Genomic DNA, 17,090 nt, shown 5'->3' with positions numbered 1-17,090 from the left:
CCTTGAGCAGGATGTTTATCTCTATGCACAGAAAACAATATTGGTCATAGTTTTTAATATACGATCAAGTTTTTAAAACTACCAGCTGATACATCTATTGCGAGTGACATCAGAATTTCAAGTAATTGCTATAGATGTGCGCTAGGATAGCACTGCATATCATGTAATTATCTGAGTTTACCTTTTTTTTAATGGCTGGAAAAAGCTTGGTTTTTTCCTGTGGGAATGTTGTTGAAAAATTTTGTATTTAACTGCCCTGATTGAGGTTTGATCTCTATTTCTTTGATAAAATTGGTATGAGGTTTTGACAAAAATCAGTATGCTGTAACAAAGGAGTTGAATTCTGTTTGATACTTAGCCATAGTTTTAAAATATACGTGCAGATGCTACTGAGCTGAACACCGAGGGAAGTTCTGTAAATCCCTGTAAGCAGAATGCAGTTCAAATTTGCATTTAATGCAGCAGTGAACTTCCACTGAAGATGGTCCCCTTTTCGCTCTTCCAAGGATGCACCAGTGATGTCCACCCCCCAGATTAATTAGTTTTCCATCAATTCTGCAAGCTGAAGCAGCAGCCTTGTTGCTGCATGGATAGATAAGATAGATAGATATGATGCAATAGAGGAGAGTGACCAGGATGAAACAAACCCCTCTCTTTCTGCAGCAGTGGAAGGTTAGATCATCTTAAATGTAACAGGAAGCTAAAGTTAAGTGTTGTTTGTTTGGATGGTAGTGTCATTTAAATTCCCCAAGAAATATTAAGGACCCACTGACCTAAGAATTCTGCAAACACAGAATGGGAGACAATCTCTTGAGGTGAATCTTAACAGATGGAGACACTGGAAACCAAAGACAAAATCCCAAACCACCAAGTTACATTTCTGTGGCCTGACAACCAGATGATCAAGTATTCAATGGACAGACCTCAGTTGTTCTCACAGCTAAATGTTTTCCAAGTTTATCACACTTTTCACTGGCTTATCTCATAAGTGTACAGTATTTCAGAAAGCAGACTTCCAGAGTACAGGTAGAGAAAGGCAGAAGTCTTCAGATTCTTTCCAGGTCACTCTTTCATTGACAGTGGCAGAATCTGTCAATATCCTTTTAGCACTGCATAACTCTTTATCTGATGACAAACTAATTTGTAGGAGTTCAAGAAGCAACACAGCCGTATTCCCCTTACAGAACTATTTAGTAGTCTGTGTAATATGGATTGGTCTCTATTTCTTCTATTTTAAGCACTTGTTTCTTCTTTCTTGATTTCTGTGAAGTTGGCATCTAGATCCCTCATCCCAGTTACTGTATCTTTACCAGCAAGACTTGCTATTATGTGGACTAGCAGTTACAAGGGGTTGTGTGGAATGACTGGGGTGAGAGTCCACAGATAGTCTCCATTATATAAATTGTGCTTTCCACTCAGCTGGTTAATTAAACTTGGTTTTCAGATCCCAAGACAGAAACCACTTATGTACACACTTTATTTTAATAACACGTTTCTGTTCCTCTGTCCCAGGAGACTTGGCCCTGTCTTAGGTTTGTCCATTCTTAAGATGGAGAAAAGGAAATATAAGGACAAAAGGTTAGAGAGCGTGTGGCTCTGCAGTCCTTTTTCAAGCAAATACTCTTGTCTGATCTGGGGTTGTAGATGGAGTGAGGGAACATCTTACAACACAAAATCACTACAGATTGCCTGAATGATGTGTTCTTTGGAATAGATTCTACATCCTTCCCGGAACAGGGAAAAAGTGAACAGTAGCAATAAACCATTTTATCGTTTTGTGTTCTGCCCTCTGCATTTGTGTTACTGTTCTGTGATGATGCTCCTGCACATTAACCTGCTTTGCTGCTCTGTCAGTGCCAGAATATATATCCAGATAATTGCATGCACAATTTTTGCTTGTGTCTGGGCAGACTATGCAGGTGTTTTCAGCAAAAATTAACCTGGTAGCTTAAAAGCATGGGGTTTTGCTCATACAGAGCACAAGATAAAGTCACTCTGGCTTCCATGAAGTAATTTGAATGTGCTGCTGAGTACTTGCTACCAGAAGTTTTGCAATTGCTTATCAGTCCTCTGTGACATGTCCTCTACAGGTTTCGCACAGAGCAAAATGAAGTGCTGAAAACTTCTCCTAACTTAGAGCCTGATTTTGCTGGCACATGAGTAAGTGCACCTGTGACTAGTTTTAGATGCTCATGTCAGTATCACGAAGGACATGCAAGAGTTTTAAAAGCAAGGTTATGCAGTTGTATTGCCTTTATTTTTTTAAGGTGACTAGCTTTCTGTAAAACTACTCTGCCTTCAAGGTCTTATTCATAGTCATGGGCACATGGCAGCATATTTCTTCTATATCAGTGTAAAGTAGGTGTAAAATGCTACCAAATCTGAATATTGTTTTCACATCAGTTTTACACTGATAATAACTGCAAGATGTAAGGTAATTGAGGCTGTGTGCATTTTCAGAGACAGGAGTGATTCCTAACTGTCCCTGCTTTAGTGGTATTTTCTTCTGACTGTTCATATGCTGTTGGAGAGACAGAAAGATGGGGCATGTTAGGCAATAGATTGGCTTATTTCTTGCAACAGTTTAAAACTACACTTGTCCCTAAGTTATCTGGAGGGGGAAAGAGGAAGCAGAGGAGAGGAATCCTTGAATTTAGAGGCAGTGTAAGGAATCATAGAATCATAGAATGCTTTGGGTTGGAAGGGACCTTTAGAGGTCATCTAGACCAACCTCCCTGCAGTGAGCAGGGACAGCTTTAACTAGATCAGGTTGCTCAGAGCCCCATCCAACCTGACCTTGAATGTTGCCAGGGATGGGGCATCTACCACCTCTCTGGGCAACCTGTTCCAGTGCTTCACCACCCTCATTGTAAAAAATTTCTTCCTTATATCCAGTCTAAATCTATTCTTCTTTAGTTTAAATCCATTACTCCTTGTCCTGTCACAACAGGCCTTGCTAAAAAGATTGCCCCCATCCTTCCTATAGGCCCCCTTTAAGTACTGAAAGGCTGCAATAAGGTCTCCCCTCAGCCTTCTCTTCTCCAGGCTGAACAACCCCAAGTCTCTAAGCCTGGCCTCGTAGGAGAGGCGCTCCAGCCCTCGGACCATTTTTGTGGCCCTCCTCTGGACCCGCTCCAACAACTCCATGTCCTTCTTGTGCTGAGGGCTCCAGAGCTGGATGCAGTACTCCAGGTGAGGTCTCACCAGAGCCGAGTAGAGGGGCAGAATCACCTCCCTCAACCTGCTGGCCACGCTTCTTTTGATGCAGCCCAGGATGCAGTTGGCTTTCTGGGCTGCAAGTGCACATTGTTGGCTCATGTCTAGCTTTTCATCCACCAGTACCCCCAAGTCCTTCTCCGCAGGGCTGCTCTCAATCTCTTTTTTCCCCCAGCCTGTATTGATATCGGGGGTTGCCCTGTCCCATGTGCAGGACCTTGCGCTTGGCCTTGTTGAACCTCATGAGGTTCACACAGGCCCACCTCTCCAGCTTGTCCAGGTCCTTTTGGATGACATCTCATCCTTCTGGCATGTCAACTGCACCACTCAGCTTGGTGTTGCCTGCAAACTCGCTGAGGGTGCACTCAGTCCCACTGTCTGTGTCATTGATGAAGATGTTAAACAGCACTGGTCCCAGTACAGACCGCTGAGGGACCCCACTTGTCACCGGTCTCCATTTGGATATCGAGCCATTGACCAGTACCCTCTGGATGCGACCATCCAGCCAATTCCTTATCCACCCATCAAATCTGTATCTCTCCAATTTAGAGAGAAGGATGTTGTGGGGGACTCTGTCGAAGGCTTTACAGAAGTCCAAATAGATGACATCTGTTGCTTTTCCCTTGTCCATTGATGCAGTCACTCCTTCATAAAAAGCCACTAGGTTGGTCAGGCAGGACTTGCCCTTGGTGAATCTGTGCTGGCTGTCTCGAATCATCTCACTGTCTTCCATGTGCTTGAGCATAGTTTCTAGGAGGATCTGCTCCGTGATCTTCCCAGGCACAGGGGTGAGGCTGACAGGTTTGTAGTTCCCAGGGTCCTCCTTTCTTCCCTTTTTAAAAATGGGCACAATGTTTACCTTCTTCCAGTCACCAGGGACTTCACCTGACTGCCATGACTTTTCAAATATGATGGAGTGGCATGGCAGCTACATCAGCCAATTCCCTCAGGACTCTGGGATGCATCTCATCAGGTCCCAGATACTTGTGTACCTTCAGGTTCCTCAGGTGGAAAGGGATTAAGTGTGGAGTCTGGCAAGGCACCTGTACTGAAGGCAGACTACAACAGTTGCATATAGCTTAAGAAGAGGTAACTCTTTCTAGAAGCTACAAGGACCTAGAGATGCAGGCCTTGTGCCTACAGTTTCAGCATTCTTACTCATTTGGCCTCTTTGGAAATGTCATGATACCAAGTTCCTGCACAGCAGTGTGTGTAAAGAAAACACTTTTATACCAGCATTTGGATATTGTGGTGGACTGCAGGCACTAAGGAAGGTCAAAGAACAGCATTTGGGGCTGCTGTTACTGCAAACAGCTTTATGTTAAAAACTAAGATGTGTGATCAAGTTACCTTGTGTCAGCTGAACCACAGTAACTATGTGTACACATTCTTAGTCTGCTTTTGTAAAAGCACTAAGCACTTCTTGCTTGAATTTTGTCAGTGCTGTCTTCTGTTTGCATTGGACTGAGAGCATGCAGAGTCAATTACAGAAGTAATAACTTTATATACTGGGGCAACCAACCTGTTCAGATTCCAGTGCCCTTTGTGTCAAGACAAGGTAACATAAGGAGATCTGTATAGAGAGGCACAGCATCTTTTATTAGACCACTTGATGTAGTTTGGGCATATAGTTTGGCCTTCAGTAGTAAGTCAAGAGGTACCAATTCCTTTTTTTCCAGTGGCAATCACTTACAAAATCCAGTTACTTCTTGGTTCTGCACCTCATAGAAGTGCTGCTGGAATGGAATGAGCGCATTGTGAAACCTGTTTCTTGGGAACAGTTGCACAGAGCTGGTGATAATGTCATTGCCAGAAGTTTCAGAGGAGCAGTGGGGGTGCTGATGGTGCACTCAGAACTACCCACACCATCTTCTTATGGTGCTTGTTAGTTGTTTTGAATGACACCTGCTCTCTAAAAGAAGGTTGACGCCCCTTGGGAGTTGCCTGCAAGACATCTTTTCTGTGTTTGAGCTTTGACTTAAGCAAACACATCAGAAAACAAACTTAATAAAAGCATCTAGCTGAAAATAATTGGTTGTCATTTTTTCCTGTGAGGGAGGGAGAGGTGTTTCTAAGTGGCTATAAAAGTATAAGTATTATCTGTATGCTTTATGCCTGACTTTTCTGGTTTTAAGAATAAATTTTAGGTTATGTTTTGACACACACTGTGTACTCAGACAGTATTTCTTATTCTTGGACCTACATAGTTCCTCCATACTATGTTTTTATTACAAGTGAAAGACACAGCATGTATCCAGGCCTTTACAGCAGGTTTCCTCCCTTGACTTAGTTGTTCCTTGTCCTGGGTAGCAGAGGATTGCTTAATGCTAAGATGTGCTATGTTGGTTGAGGTTAATTTTTGAGGAGTGCCTCATAAATGATTCTGCTGACTTGCTTTTACGTGGATGCTGTCTTGTTGTATCCTGGTGCCTTCTAAGAATGTGACTTGCTTTTAAATATGTTTTTCTTTAACATGCAGATGTGTTTATCTATATGTAGTGGTCACCTCCTGTCCCAGTGTCAGAGATGGTCTGGGTATCTAGGTGGTCTTTGATTTATTAGCCTGTTCAAAGCTGGAAAGATCAGTTTCTAGTGAAATGAACTCTCTGTGATTTCAATAGGACCTCTGTGGGAGAGGGTGCTTTCAGGATTTAGCCCTTATACTCTTGCTCTTCAGGAGACTTCTTGATTGGGTTTGTGATGCAAAGTGTGTTAGCATCAATAGAGTTCTATTGGTTTCTGCGGGCTTTGGATGAGACTGTGGATGAACTGGCCTGATGTTCACAGTGCGAGGTGCTTTAGAAGCAGATGACAAATCATATAAGCCTTGGAGGCAGAGCACTGTATCATCTGGACAAAGAATACATCTCTGGCCTCTCCCTTAGCAGAATTTGTAAAGAAGGAAGAAGTCCCCGCAGTTTGTTAGAGGTGAATTTCTTTCTACGTGCCTGCATGTTTTTGCTATGCTGTCAGTGGCATGTTGGAGACACAGTCTCTGAGGCTATGATGGACTGTCTGTTTCCAAATTATGTATTCAGTTAGTCCCACTGTGTGGTAGGTATGACACATTCAGCAGTTCTTCACAAATAAGTAGTAAGGATCTCTCTCTTGTACTCACAAATCTTTAAGCACTGTCTGAGATTTTAATGAAATTGACCATTATGATTTCAGCTGAAGGCTTTTTCCATATGGAGCAGATGGCTCTTAAGGGAGCTTAACTTGTGGATCACCCCCTTTTCCTTAAATTCTAAAAGACTTTGTGGTACATACACTTTGGACACCTGCAAGGCTTCGGGTAGATCCAAGTTCCTGTATGCAGGCAATAAGCAAAAGCAAGTGGATCAATAACAACACAGGAATATGCTTCATCTCCTTTCGATTCTTTCCCCCACCCCACAGATCAGTGGCTTGATACTGGCTTTATGGATGAACATCACATAATGGTCTTTTAGAATTTATTTTCAAGAAAAATTATGTGTAAAGGCCCTGAATGATTCTTGGACATCTGATAGTGTTAAAGCTTAGATTTTTCACTTATTTTTTAGGATTCTAGTGCATAAAGGACGTAAATGATAATCCCAGAGGACCATCTGTCCTGGAGCAGACATTGGAACTGAGCTACTATGTGACTGAAAGGACTGAGTGCATGTCAGATGGTAAGTAAGGCAAGGAGAGCAGATATATCATACTGTCACTTCAGTGCAGATGAAAAACACAGTCATATACTCATTCAGAACTTGTCCTGATCTTCTTGGAGAATGAAAGGAACGAGGAACAAAAAAAAAGAAAGGAAAATTCATTGCAGCTTGTAAATATTTTGCAAAGCCCAGTTAGCATGGAAGGTACTTTTTGTAGTGGACTATCTCTTTTAATCTAGCTGTGGTTCTTGTATCATGCAAAGAGTCCATTTTACCTCCATTACCTACTTGATGTCTATGAAGCTCATTTTAACTAGGATTTCTAAGGAAACCTAAAGGATTGAGCCTTGGTCTCCTAAAAACTCCTTACAAAGTTCTTTTAAATAGAGTCCATAGCTGTCTCAAACATGCTTTTTATTTATTTGTGGTAAGCAGTAAGGAAATGAGTTTTGTTTAATCATCAAGGAAGTGGGTGTTTTCAAGTCATTCTGGACTTGGTTCTAAGCATATTCTGTTTTCTTCAGAAAGTGTTTCCTATCTGTGCAATGAGGGCTCTTAGAGCTACTGGACTTTGGACTTTCGACTTTCAATCATGCATCTGGTGTGGATAAACCTTTTTCTTTTTATTGGTTAGAAAGCTGATCTTTTTACCTTCTGGTTACAGCCTAACTATGCCTTAATGCTGCACTGGACCAGCCTTTCATACCGTCTTGCTGGCATAGATGTCTTGCAGACTATTGCAGTCTGTGGTTGTTTTTATGGTACAGAAGCCAGTTCAGCTGATGGGGGTGTGCCTTTGGAATCAACTCCACACTGTGAAGGAGGCTCCGCTTATGGAAAGAGGATGCTGAAAGCCTTTATTAGGGAGTGTTTGGAGTGCAAAAACATGTTCTGTATGTGAACAAGCTGTAGGTGAATGGGTTCATTCCACCTGCTGTATGCTTTACTTCTGAAAAGCCCCTTATGAGCTGTGACCTTTTATTAGTTATGTAAGAATCCTGAGAAACTTCAGGTAACCTACAGATATTTCTCCTGGGTGCTTACATTCTCTTTACAGATTAGTGGTCAGCTTTGCCAGCTGATAGTCAAAGCTTGCCACTGATTTGATGGCAGAAAGGATGCACTTTCCTTTCTATAAGCTTAGAGAGTCATGCTAGTGTTCTCTACAGGCTTTGTGTTATACAGTCTTGTCCAGATCCTTTGAGGCCAGTGTTAAACCTAGGCCATAAAACATCAGTGTTATTTACTTTTATATTGAGGTGGTGTGTAGGCGTGCCAAATAATTGGAAGCCTCACTATGTTAGGACATGCACAACCACGGGTAAATGGCAAACATGCACTTTTTGCCTCAAAGCACTTACTCTTGGTAGTTTAGCATAAGTAAAAACATGATGATGTATGTTACCTGATCTTTATAGTCATAGACTATGTTAATTTCAAAGCAAGATCTAAATGCAGTTCTACTGGTTATACAAAATAATTAATTCAGAAATCACTTTGCAGAGTTTATGAAAATTATCCCTACACTGAAGTTTGGAGTAAAATGTAGATAAAAGTATGGAGTTAAACCATGAGTGAATTTGATCCATCCACCAACATAGAAACCACACACGCTCCCTATTTTTAACTGGGTAGTTTAAAAAAAAAATAAAAATTATATCTATGTGCTATAAATCCAGTTTATAATTCTTACGGATACTGAGTATTTTCAGAAGTCTTTCACATTTCACTTTCTATTTCCTGTCCACAATATGGCTGATTTGGGGGAGAAATGTGTGAATGGTTCTGGTAGGGTAATACTTTTTTTTTTTCTCCCCCCCCCTCCCCACTTTATATGGGACTTTGCTGCTTCTCCTTTTGTTTTCACTTAGGCTTTGACACTGCCCTAAGAGAAGTGTTCCCCTCCTTATTCACTTCTCCTCATCCCCACTGAATTCTGCTTGGCCAAAATATCATGTGTTCATGAACAGTCTGCAGGTTGTTTGTCAAAAAGATCTTTAATTCAGCAGTGATACTGGCTTGCTCTTTATATGTGGGCAATACAAAGGGAAGTTTTTCAAACAGTTTTGTTTTTATTCCAGAATAAGACGTGGGTAGTTCTGCCTTGCAGAAAAACATAGCCTGGGAAAACCTGATGTGGGAGGGGAGAAAGAAAAGATCGACAATCATTTATCATAAGTTTGCATCTACAGGGACCCTGATTCCAACATGGAGTTAAATTAAAAATTAGCCTATTCTTTTTGACAAGTATCTATTTGGTAAATTATCATGTGCCAGTTTTAGTTATACAGTCCTCACTGCTTTAGTTTAGTTTCTTTCAGGATTATGTAACGCAGTTTGCCTTCAAGGAACTTTAAGAAAGGTATTGGCTATCTGCAATACATAAGAGAGTAATTGTTTCTTGTGACAGACTGTGATCCCCGTTTCATCTGGTGGTGTTGCACAAATAATCCTGATGACTTCAGGGATATTTCTAACAAAAAGAAGAGCAAAATGAATAAGGAAGCCTTAGTCTGGCTCTGTGTGGTTTATACTGCTTCTGTTTGAGAAATAAAATATAGCAATGTACCCTCAGTGGAAAAAACACTTCTCTGGGAACATAGTGGAAGGAAGAAGAGATTGTTTTCTTTACTTAATGGCTTGACAAATACAAGTTCAGAGGCTATTCATTTAACATTGAGCTTTCATTACATGGACATTCCATGATTTCACTTTAGTATTTATATACAGTAGTCAGCATTTCTAATGAATGCTTGATTCAGAAAGAGATTTGTGCTTATAAAATGTTTGTGTAGTAACATGAACAGAGTTTGGCCAACCATATGTTTGCATGTGGAATGCAAATAGAACCGTCAAAAAAGCCACTCTGACTTTGGCATGAAAAATCCCACCCATTTTCTTGTAAGGTTGTTTTTCTTCCTGTTCCATTACAAATCATGAAGAAGTGGCATTCACAGCACACTAAGTAAAAGTGGTGAAAATGCCAGTTGCAACAACGAGGAGAATCAAAAGAAATGTAACCATGGCTGGAAAGTTTAGCATTTGCCAATGGATTAAATATGTGGGTAACATGCATTTACCATGTGTTAGGTGCTGTATGGGTAACATGGGTAAATACTCATAGCAAAATTTTGTCTTTGTCAAGTTCTTAAAGGAAAAGCAATGACTTGGAAGGTAATGTTTCAAAGATGTTTTTTGTGTGGCATACCTTTATGAAAGGCTGGACAAGTTCTTAGGCACTTTTTAAAAATTCTTCTTGTACTTGATCCTTTCTCAATCTGGGAGGGTGGTAAGTGAGTTGGCTTGATGCTCTTCCTTCTTCTATCCTGTGCATAAAATGGTTTTCTTGCCTCATACCAAGTAAGGGGTATAACTCTGTAAACCGGCATTTGTAACTTAGAGAGACTTGAACCTGTTGACACTGCCCCCCAATGTAGGCTTATTCCTCTGCCAGCTCCATTAGCCCAGCGTAGCAGTCACAGTATCAAGAATATTTTTTTGTTTAATACCAAAGATATTACTCTGTTATTCAGACTGGGATTTTATGAGTCATTTACGGAAATTGATTGTTTTCCGCTGAAGTTCCAGTGGAAGTTGGAATCCTTTGGACACCTTTCAGGCATCCTGCACGAAAACACAACAGAATCCCTTTGCTGGTGCGTCTCTGGGTCTCTGTATCACTAAGTGACTTTCTGGGTCACCATTAAAGAGATTGCAATTCATCGTGTCACTGTAACTAGAAAACTGTGAAGCTGGCTGGTCTCTGGCAATGCTGACAGTTTGGTCTTGGTGGAGTATGCATTTTCAAACTATGAACTGCTACAAAGGTTTACCTTGAACTTCAAAAGGCCTAGCAGGCCACATCAACTGGATTAGAGCATACAGGTTTCTGCAGACAGCACTTTGTAGTGGTGTGTTGTGGTGTGTGCTGTCATCTTCAACCTAACAGCCCAAGCAGAAGATATACACAGGCTGATCTAGCACAGTGTTTTGGTGCAAAGCTCCAGCGTGTGATTTGGGTTTCAACAGCAAGGTATTCTGTTTCCCCAGCAGCTGTGAGTTTTTCCTGGATTTCCATAAGGATGTACATCTATTTCCCCTCAGGTTTGTTCCACCCTGCCTCTTTCTTTCCCAGATAAACATTGCATTTCCAGTTGTAGTGACAGAATAGTTTGAGATGGTTTTCCCAAATTGATAAGATGAAACTGCCTCTTGTTTGCTTGATAATGCTGTACTGTGCTTGCAATGAAAAAATAACCAAATGAAGTGGAATGCACCTGAGTTTGGGCTCATATTCATATTCATTTGACCACACCAATTATTTGTTTTGGTTTCAGTCTTTGGACTTTAATTCAAGAATGTCAGTTGAAAAGTTTAAAGATCTATCGAGAATCATGAGCATGTCTTGACAAGACCTTGAGACATACTTAATATGGTATGCCCCGGGAGTGCTAGCGGAAGTAGGCAGCTGTATGTCAAAGGTGGATCACAGAGTTTGGTTTTTAAGACAGTTTCTGGCATTCTGTGGGAAGATTGGTAACTTAAGTCCAAGGTAAAAGTACATTCTACTGTGTCTCCACTACTATACAGGCAGCAAAATAGTATCTTTGGGCTGTCACTCTCCTCCAGGGATTATTCAGGACTGTTCTGTCAGTCTTTCTTTCACCATTCGTATTAGGACAGTCTTCCCCTCATGTGCTCTTGCCTTTCTGTATGTAGCTCCCAGCTTTTAGGCTTGATCTGTGACAGTAGGGACTGTCACAGAAGATACATCTGACCATGTGCTTTATCTGTGTTAGAGTGAGATCTGGGTGGCATCATCTTTCTGTCTTTTTTTCATGGCTTCTGATGAAGGAAACGTGGGCATATGGACCTGAGGAGAGCAACAGCAAACTCCAGTTACAACCCTGCTCTGGATGGTTGTAGGGAGGAAGAATCACAGCTGTAGTTTGTTCCTGCTCTGCAGTTAGATGTAGCAACCTATGCACACGCACCGTGACAAAAAACAGGTGGGACATGGTGGGACATTCCCTGAAATGGCATTTTTTGGCTTGGCTTGGCATGTCTACCTGTAAGGCCATGTTCCACCCCTGTGGGAGCTGACAGAACTGAGATTCTATTAGGCCCTGGCTAGTGCTGTAATACTTCCCCACATGGGACTTTCTCATGTTTCATGCAGGTGCAAATATCATAAACATTGCTGCAGTTTAAGACCTGGAATGCTGGGCTGTCCTCAGACTGTCCAGTTTGTAGTACTTGATGTTCTCACGACTGCACCTGTGTTTCCCTAATCGTGAGTGACAAACACATACACATTTGTGTGCTGTATTTGCAGACACACAATTAATGGAAGCAAAAGCATATGGTAGGCAGCAGTTTGAAAAGCATGCCAGTCTCAGTTTCAGAAGCAACTGTGCAGTATGTCTCATTGTCTTTCAGGGTGAAATAGACTCCATATTTTTAAGCTACTTTTGAAAATGGAACTAAGGTCCATCTTTTGAAAAACAATTAAAGTTGTTTCAGCAGAACTAGGGTCCTATCTGGCTGGACTGGGGATTTTGAAAATTTCCCTAGACCTTTTGAAAATCTGTCCTCTTGATGCCCTAAATCATTTGGGGAGGAGGTACCCACCATCATGTTTCCCACTAGAAAAATGAATCAAAATCAATGTCTAATTTCTGCAGCTTTGCTTTTGAAAATTTCCATTAAGAGCTCACAGTGCAAACTGGGAAACGACAATCACAGAAAGGTTTAACTAGATTTTTTCCTGCTTCAGAGTTTAGAGCAAGGTATTCCAGAGGAGAGAGAGGGAGGACTCTCTACCCTAACTCTGAGGTTACTTAATCCCCAAGAGGAGGGATGTTTTCAGAGTACTGCACTTCTTGCATATGCTGCCTTGTTTGATTTGAGCTACTGCCAGATGCTGTTTTTAGTCTCCACTCGGTCCTTCTGCCAGGTTTTCACACTCCTCCTCCTCCTGTGGGCTTCTCTTCTATGGCCTTATATTTATTTTCCTTCTTTCATATCTTCTCTCATCAGATATTCTCATTTCCATTATTCTCAAACATACTCACATCTACTTTCGTCACCTTTATTTTATCTTCTCCTTTCTCTGCTTGTTGCTGCTAGTCCATTGTCTAGCTTAACTTTCATCTTTCATGTTACCTCATGAGAGTGGTTTTGTAGAACCTGGTTTAATGTCAGAGGACAGACATTTTAGAGGTCAAAAATACCAAAGGACCTGCTTCAGGGATGTAGGTTCCAAGTTGATGCAGTGTTTTGAATTGGGCATGTTGTTACATACAGATTTTTGTGCATGCCTCATGGTCACTATTTGGGTTGGTGGACTAACTGGTTGATTAATGAACAAACTAATCACATAACTACATGCTGAAATAAGCTCAAAATCAGGCTAGTAAAAGTGCTAGTCATTTTTGAGAACAGAATCTTGCTGAAGTGTCTATTTGCAACAGTCTTACAAACTCGTTTTTTAGCTGAAGCAAACCACCCTTTGGAAGTCTAATGTCTCTTGTCACAGTGTCTCAAACCTCTGCTGCTTTTTGAAATCATGCTTTCTAGACCTCTGCCTTACCAGTTTGCAGATTGAGGTTTCATGCTTTCCTTATGCCTGCTGGTGACATCTCTGTCACCATGGGAAAATGCAAGAAACTTCAATGAGAAAAGTATTTAAATAAGGATAGCATTAAGGAGAGGGTGGGAGGGGAATACCATCCCCAAGAATTAGACCTTTTGATGATGGAATGTTTTCTTCATTGTATCACAGTTCCCTCTCAGAAAAGAAGTCTTGGGAACCCGAGACACACTTTATCTTTGTGCATCTTCTTATCTCTTTCCACCTACTCATGATCTCTGATCTTTTTTAATCTGGATCTGCTCTACATGTTCACAGGGAAAAGTTCTTAAAGAAAGAGGAGGAACTGCAAGGACTGAGAAGTTAGCAAAGCTGATGGAGAGCAGGCGCTGAGTCATACTCAACTGTCCAAAAGCAGTGAGAAGCAGTGTCCCAACCCTGCCACCTGAGAAAAGTTGTCAAAGCAGAGGTGATCACGGCATGGTCTCACCTGGTTGTTAGATTTCCAGCTGCAGTGTGCTGCACTAGGAAATCTGGTTGAATGCAACCTCAGAGTTCCCCACAGCCCTCACCGCAAAATACCCCTTCTAATTGAGATCTAGCTATGTTGCAAAAAAAAAAGCCATATTCAAGCATGTTATTGAGGGAAAGAATAGGAAGGGAAGTCTATCTGGGTGAACCTTCCTTGGGAGCATTCAGAGTGGAACTGAGGAGCTTCAGCTGTCAGATTTAGTGGAGAAAGGAGACATTCTGGCACTCCGTGAGAAGAGCTTTTGGGAGGACAGAAGAGGAGTTGAGTAAATATTCACAGAATCATGGAATCATTTAGGTTGGAAAAGACCTTTAAGATCATCAAGTCAAACTGTTAACCTAGCACTGCCAACTCCACCACTAAACCGTGTCCCTAAGCACCACATCTACACGTCTTTTAAATACCTCCAGGGATGGTGACTCAACCACTTCCCTGTTCCAATGCTTGACAACCCTTTTGGTGAAGAAAGGTATTGACAAGTTTGACTTTTTTGGGGTGCATTTTAGCAACATCTGTCAAGCTTCCTTTAAAAATATCCAGACAGCTATGGCTTAACTGTGGATATTTTATGTGGATATGTAATGTGGATATTTCCCATACTTACTTCCCAGCATTTTAATTTCAAAAACAAATCAACCAGCTTATTAGATTCATCTACCTGCTCATGGAAATAGAAACCCAATAGATTGAGTTTGTTCTCATGTGCTTTGCCATCGTAGCTTTCTGGTTGTCATCTAAGCTTTAAATAATCTATTCTGTTCAGGTTTTGTGTTGCACTGTATTCTATATAATTTCATCCTTGAAATTGCGCCCACCACTACGATATGTGCTAGCACTGGGTTGTTAGACTGTTCTCACCATGGGATTTGAATGCCTCTTCACTGTAGTCTGTTTGGCTTCTTGCGTGCTGCACCCCATGCTGTGGTAGCAAGCTGCCTGGATATTACTATGTTGTGGTTCTTTGCACCTACCAAAGGGCATGAATGCTTATCAGGTGTCCTTAATAACATGAATCTGGCATTGCTTTATTTTCAACTCAGCTGTTTAGCTAAAAGAATGTGTCATTTAAAAGAAAAAAAAGCAATTTCACCTGAAAGTAAATGGCCAAATGGAATTTTATTTAGTCCTGACAATAGAGGCCATTTGCTGTTGATGATTGCCATCATGGCACGCTTTAAGTGAGAACAAACATACTACCTCCCTCCAATACACACAGGCCTTTTTTCCTAACAGATTTATTCATTAAGCATATGTTCAAAGACTACAGCTATTACCACTTTTAAATAGAACCGTTTTTTCATTGCTTTTCATAGATACAATGCCACAGTGTTATGAAAGACCCATTAACGTTCCAGATTTAATTAACTAACATATTCTATTAAAACTCCTTTCTGCTCCAGCAGTTGTTTGACAATAGGCAGATAAATACTGTATGTTGGGAGACTGACCTTCAAATGACAGTCCAAAGTTGCTGCTTTGCAAAGTGTTTAGAAGTTTGAATGCCTTTGTCTTCACTATATGTGTGTTAAAAAGGTCTTTTACTTCTGAGCCCAGAAATAGGAGGGGAGGTGGTTAGGCTGCAAGGCTTGGTCCCAACTTCCTTGCACAGGCAACATTCCTGCTGAAATAGGTAGAAGTCTCATCTGACCAATTTTGCAGGCTTTCAGGAAGAGGGATGGCGCTCCTGAAAGGCATAAAGCCTTCCATTTTGTATGCCTTCCGTGGGAGACAAAGATAAACACAGAGAGCTTTTTCAGAATAGGTCATATTTCTTTCTGTCATGTTCATGCAGGGGCACTCAAAATGGCCCTTTTAGCACGCTGTGTGCTCACTGTACTGCCATGTACTCACTGGTACTGGCAGGTTCTGAATATCCTTTGCCAGGACATTGAAGAGCCTGTGCTATTTTCCATAAGGGAAAATGCTTGCGCAACAGCTCTTAGATGAAGCTTCCTTTGTTCTTGAGGCTTTTCCACATGCTACTAAAGTGCTGTTCCTATTGGATGAACGTATGGATTCAGTGATGCTATGTCTTTTCAGTTGGTAAGACCATTTCAAGGTCTGTAGAGATGAAAGGATGGACTATAAGTTATAATTATCCCACAGAAGTAGGACTTGATATTTCCTTTATTTGTCTTTTGTGTCTCTGCTCAGCATATCCGAAACAGATCACAGTGCTTCTACCTGGGCCATGCATAAAATGTAGCTCTTTCTTGTCCATTCTGCTCTTCCCAGTGTAATTAATGCTATCTTCAGGAAAAAGAACCAAGAGTGTGTTGCACATAGCTGTCACTGGGAGTTGAGGGGTGCAAGGAAAAGATCTTCTAGTGGAATCTGGCCCCTATGAAGGAAGACAGAGGTGGGGTGGGTTTGAAAATGTTGTATTGGTCCTTAGAAGCTAAAACTTAGATTTACAAGATTACTCGGTGCAGGTTTAACTTCTTCATATTGAAGTCAGGTGTATACCTCAGTGCAGAGGTATAGAAGAAGAGCAGCAGAGAAGCAGAAGAGACTTGGTATGAGGTGTTTGGCTCTCCTGTTAATGGAGATGAAGTGTTCTGGATAGCATAACAGGAATGCGTGGATGAAATCTTGCCTCCCATTGACACATACTATCACGCACACTTCATAAGGAACACACTATGGAAGGCAACTGACTATCCATATTTCAAAATATATTATATACACAGCAGTGTTTCAACATGGAGACAGAACAGTGGGTCAACTAGGAGTCCATAAGGATATGTTTGGTGCCTTTGTGGTGAACTGAATTATGAATATTATGAAATCAGGAGTGCCTGAAAAGGAAGAAATGCTTTAATCAAGGCCTGAGAAAACAATGTTTTTCAATAGCCCCAATTTGTGTTGCAAAGGTGAGGTGGTAAAATAACTTGCTGTCTTTTCATCCTCAGAGTAGGCGATACTGTGAGATCTTTTATACCTGTAGCAACGGGAGGTTTTAAGTGTACCTCCTTGGCAGCTCTGCCTACCACAAATGCAACACAGCTGCCACCTGCTTCCATGTGACATCAGATCATATTCAAGTCCTCTCCAGAATGGTCTTGGTCTAAGGTATCAAAGAGCATTTCTGCACTGCTTGCTGGAGTGCAGA

The 17,090-nt window shown here is 41.3% G+C and overlaps 1 protein-coding gene across 1 annotated transcript in view; it reads left to right on the top strand.

The window, feature by feature from the left end:
• The first annotated feature begins 6,778 nt into the window (after positions 1-6,778).
• The window catches only part of PTPN5 (protein tyrosine phosphatase non-receptor type 5), a 62,803-nt gene continuing 52,491 nt past the window's right edge, over positions 6,779-17,090 (top strand). Inside the window, exon 1 of the mRNA XM_075712599.1 lies at positions 6,779-6,872. Coding sequence (XP_075568714.1) covers positions 6,863-6,872 — 10 coding nt within the window. The 5' untranslated portion in view covers positions 6,779-6,862. The remainder of the gene's footprint in view (positions 6,873-17,090) is intronic.

This window comes from Pelecanus crispus, chromosome 6 (genome assembly GCF_030463565.1).
Source record: "Pelecanus crispus isolate bPelCri1 chromosome 6, bPelCri1.pri, whole genome shotgun sequence".
NCBI classification, from domain to species: Eukaryota; Metazoa; Chordata; class Aves; order Pelecaniformes; family Pelecanidae; genus Pelecanus; species Pelecanus crispus.
The sequence above is the reverse complement of the archived record's forward strand: the minus strand, read 5'-3'. Positions and strand labels throughout refer to the sequence as shown.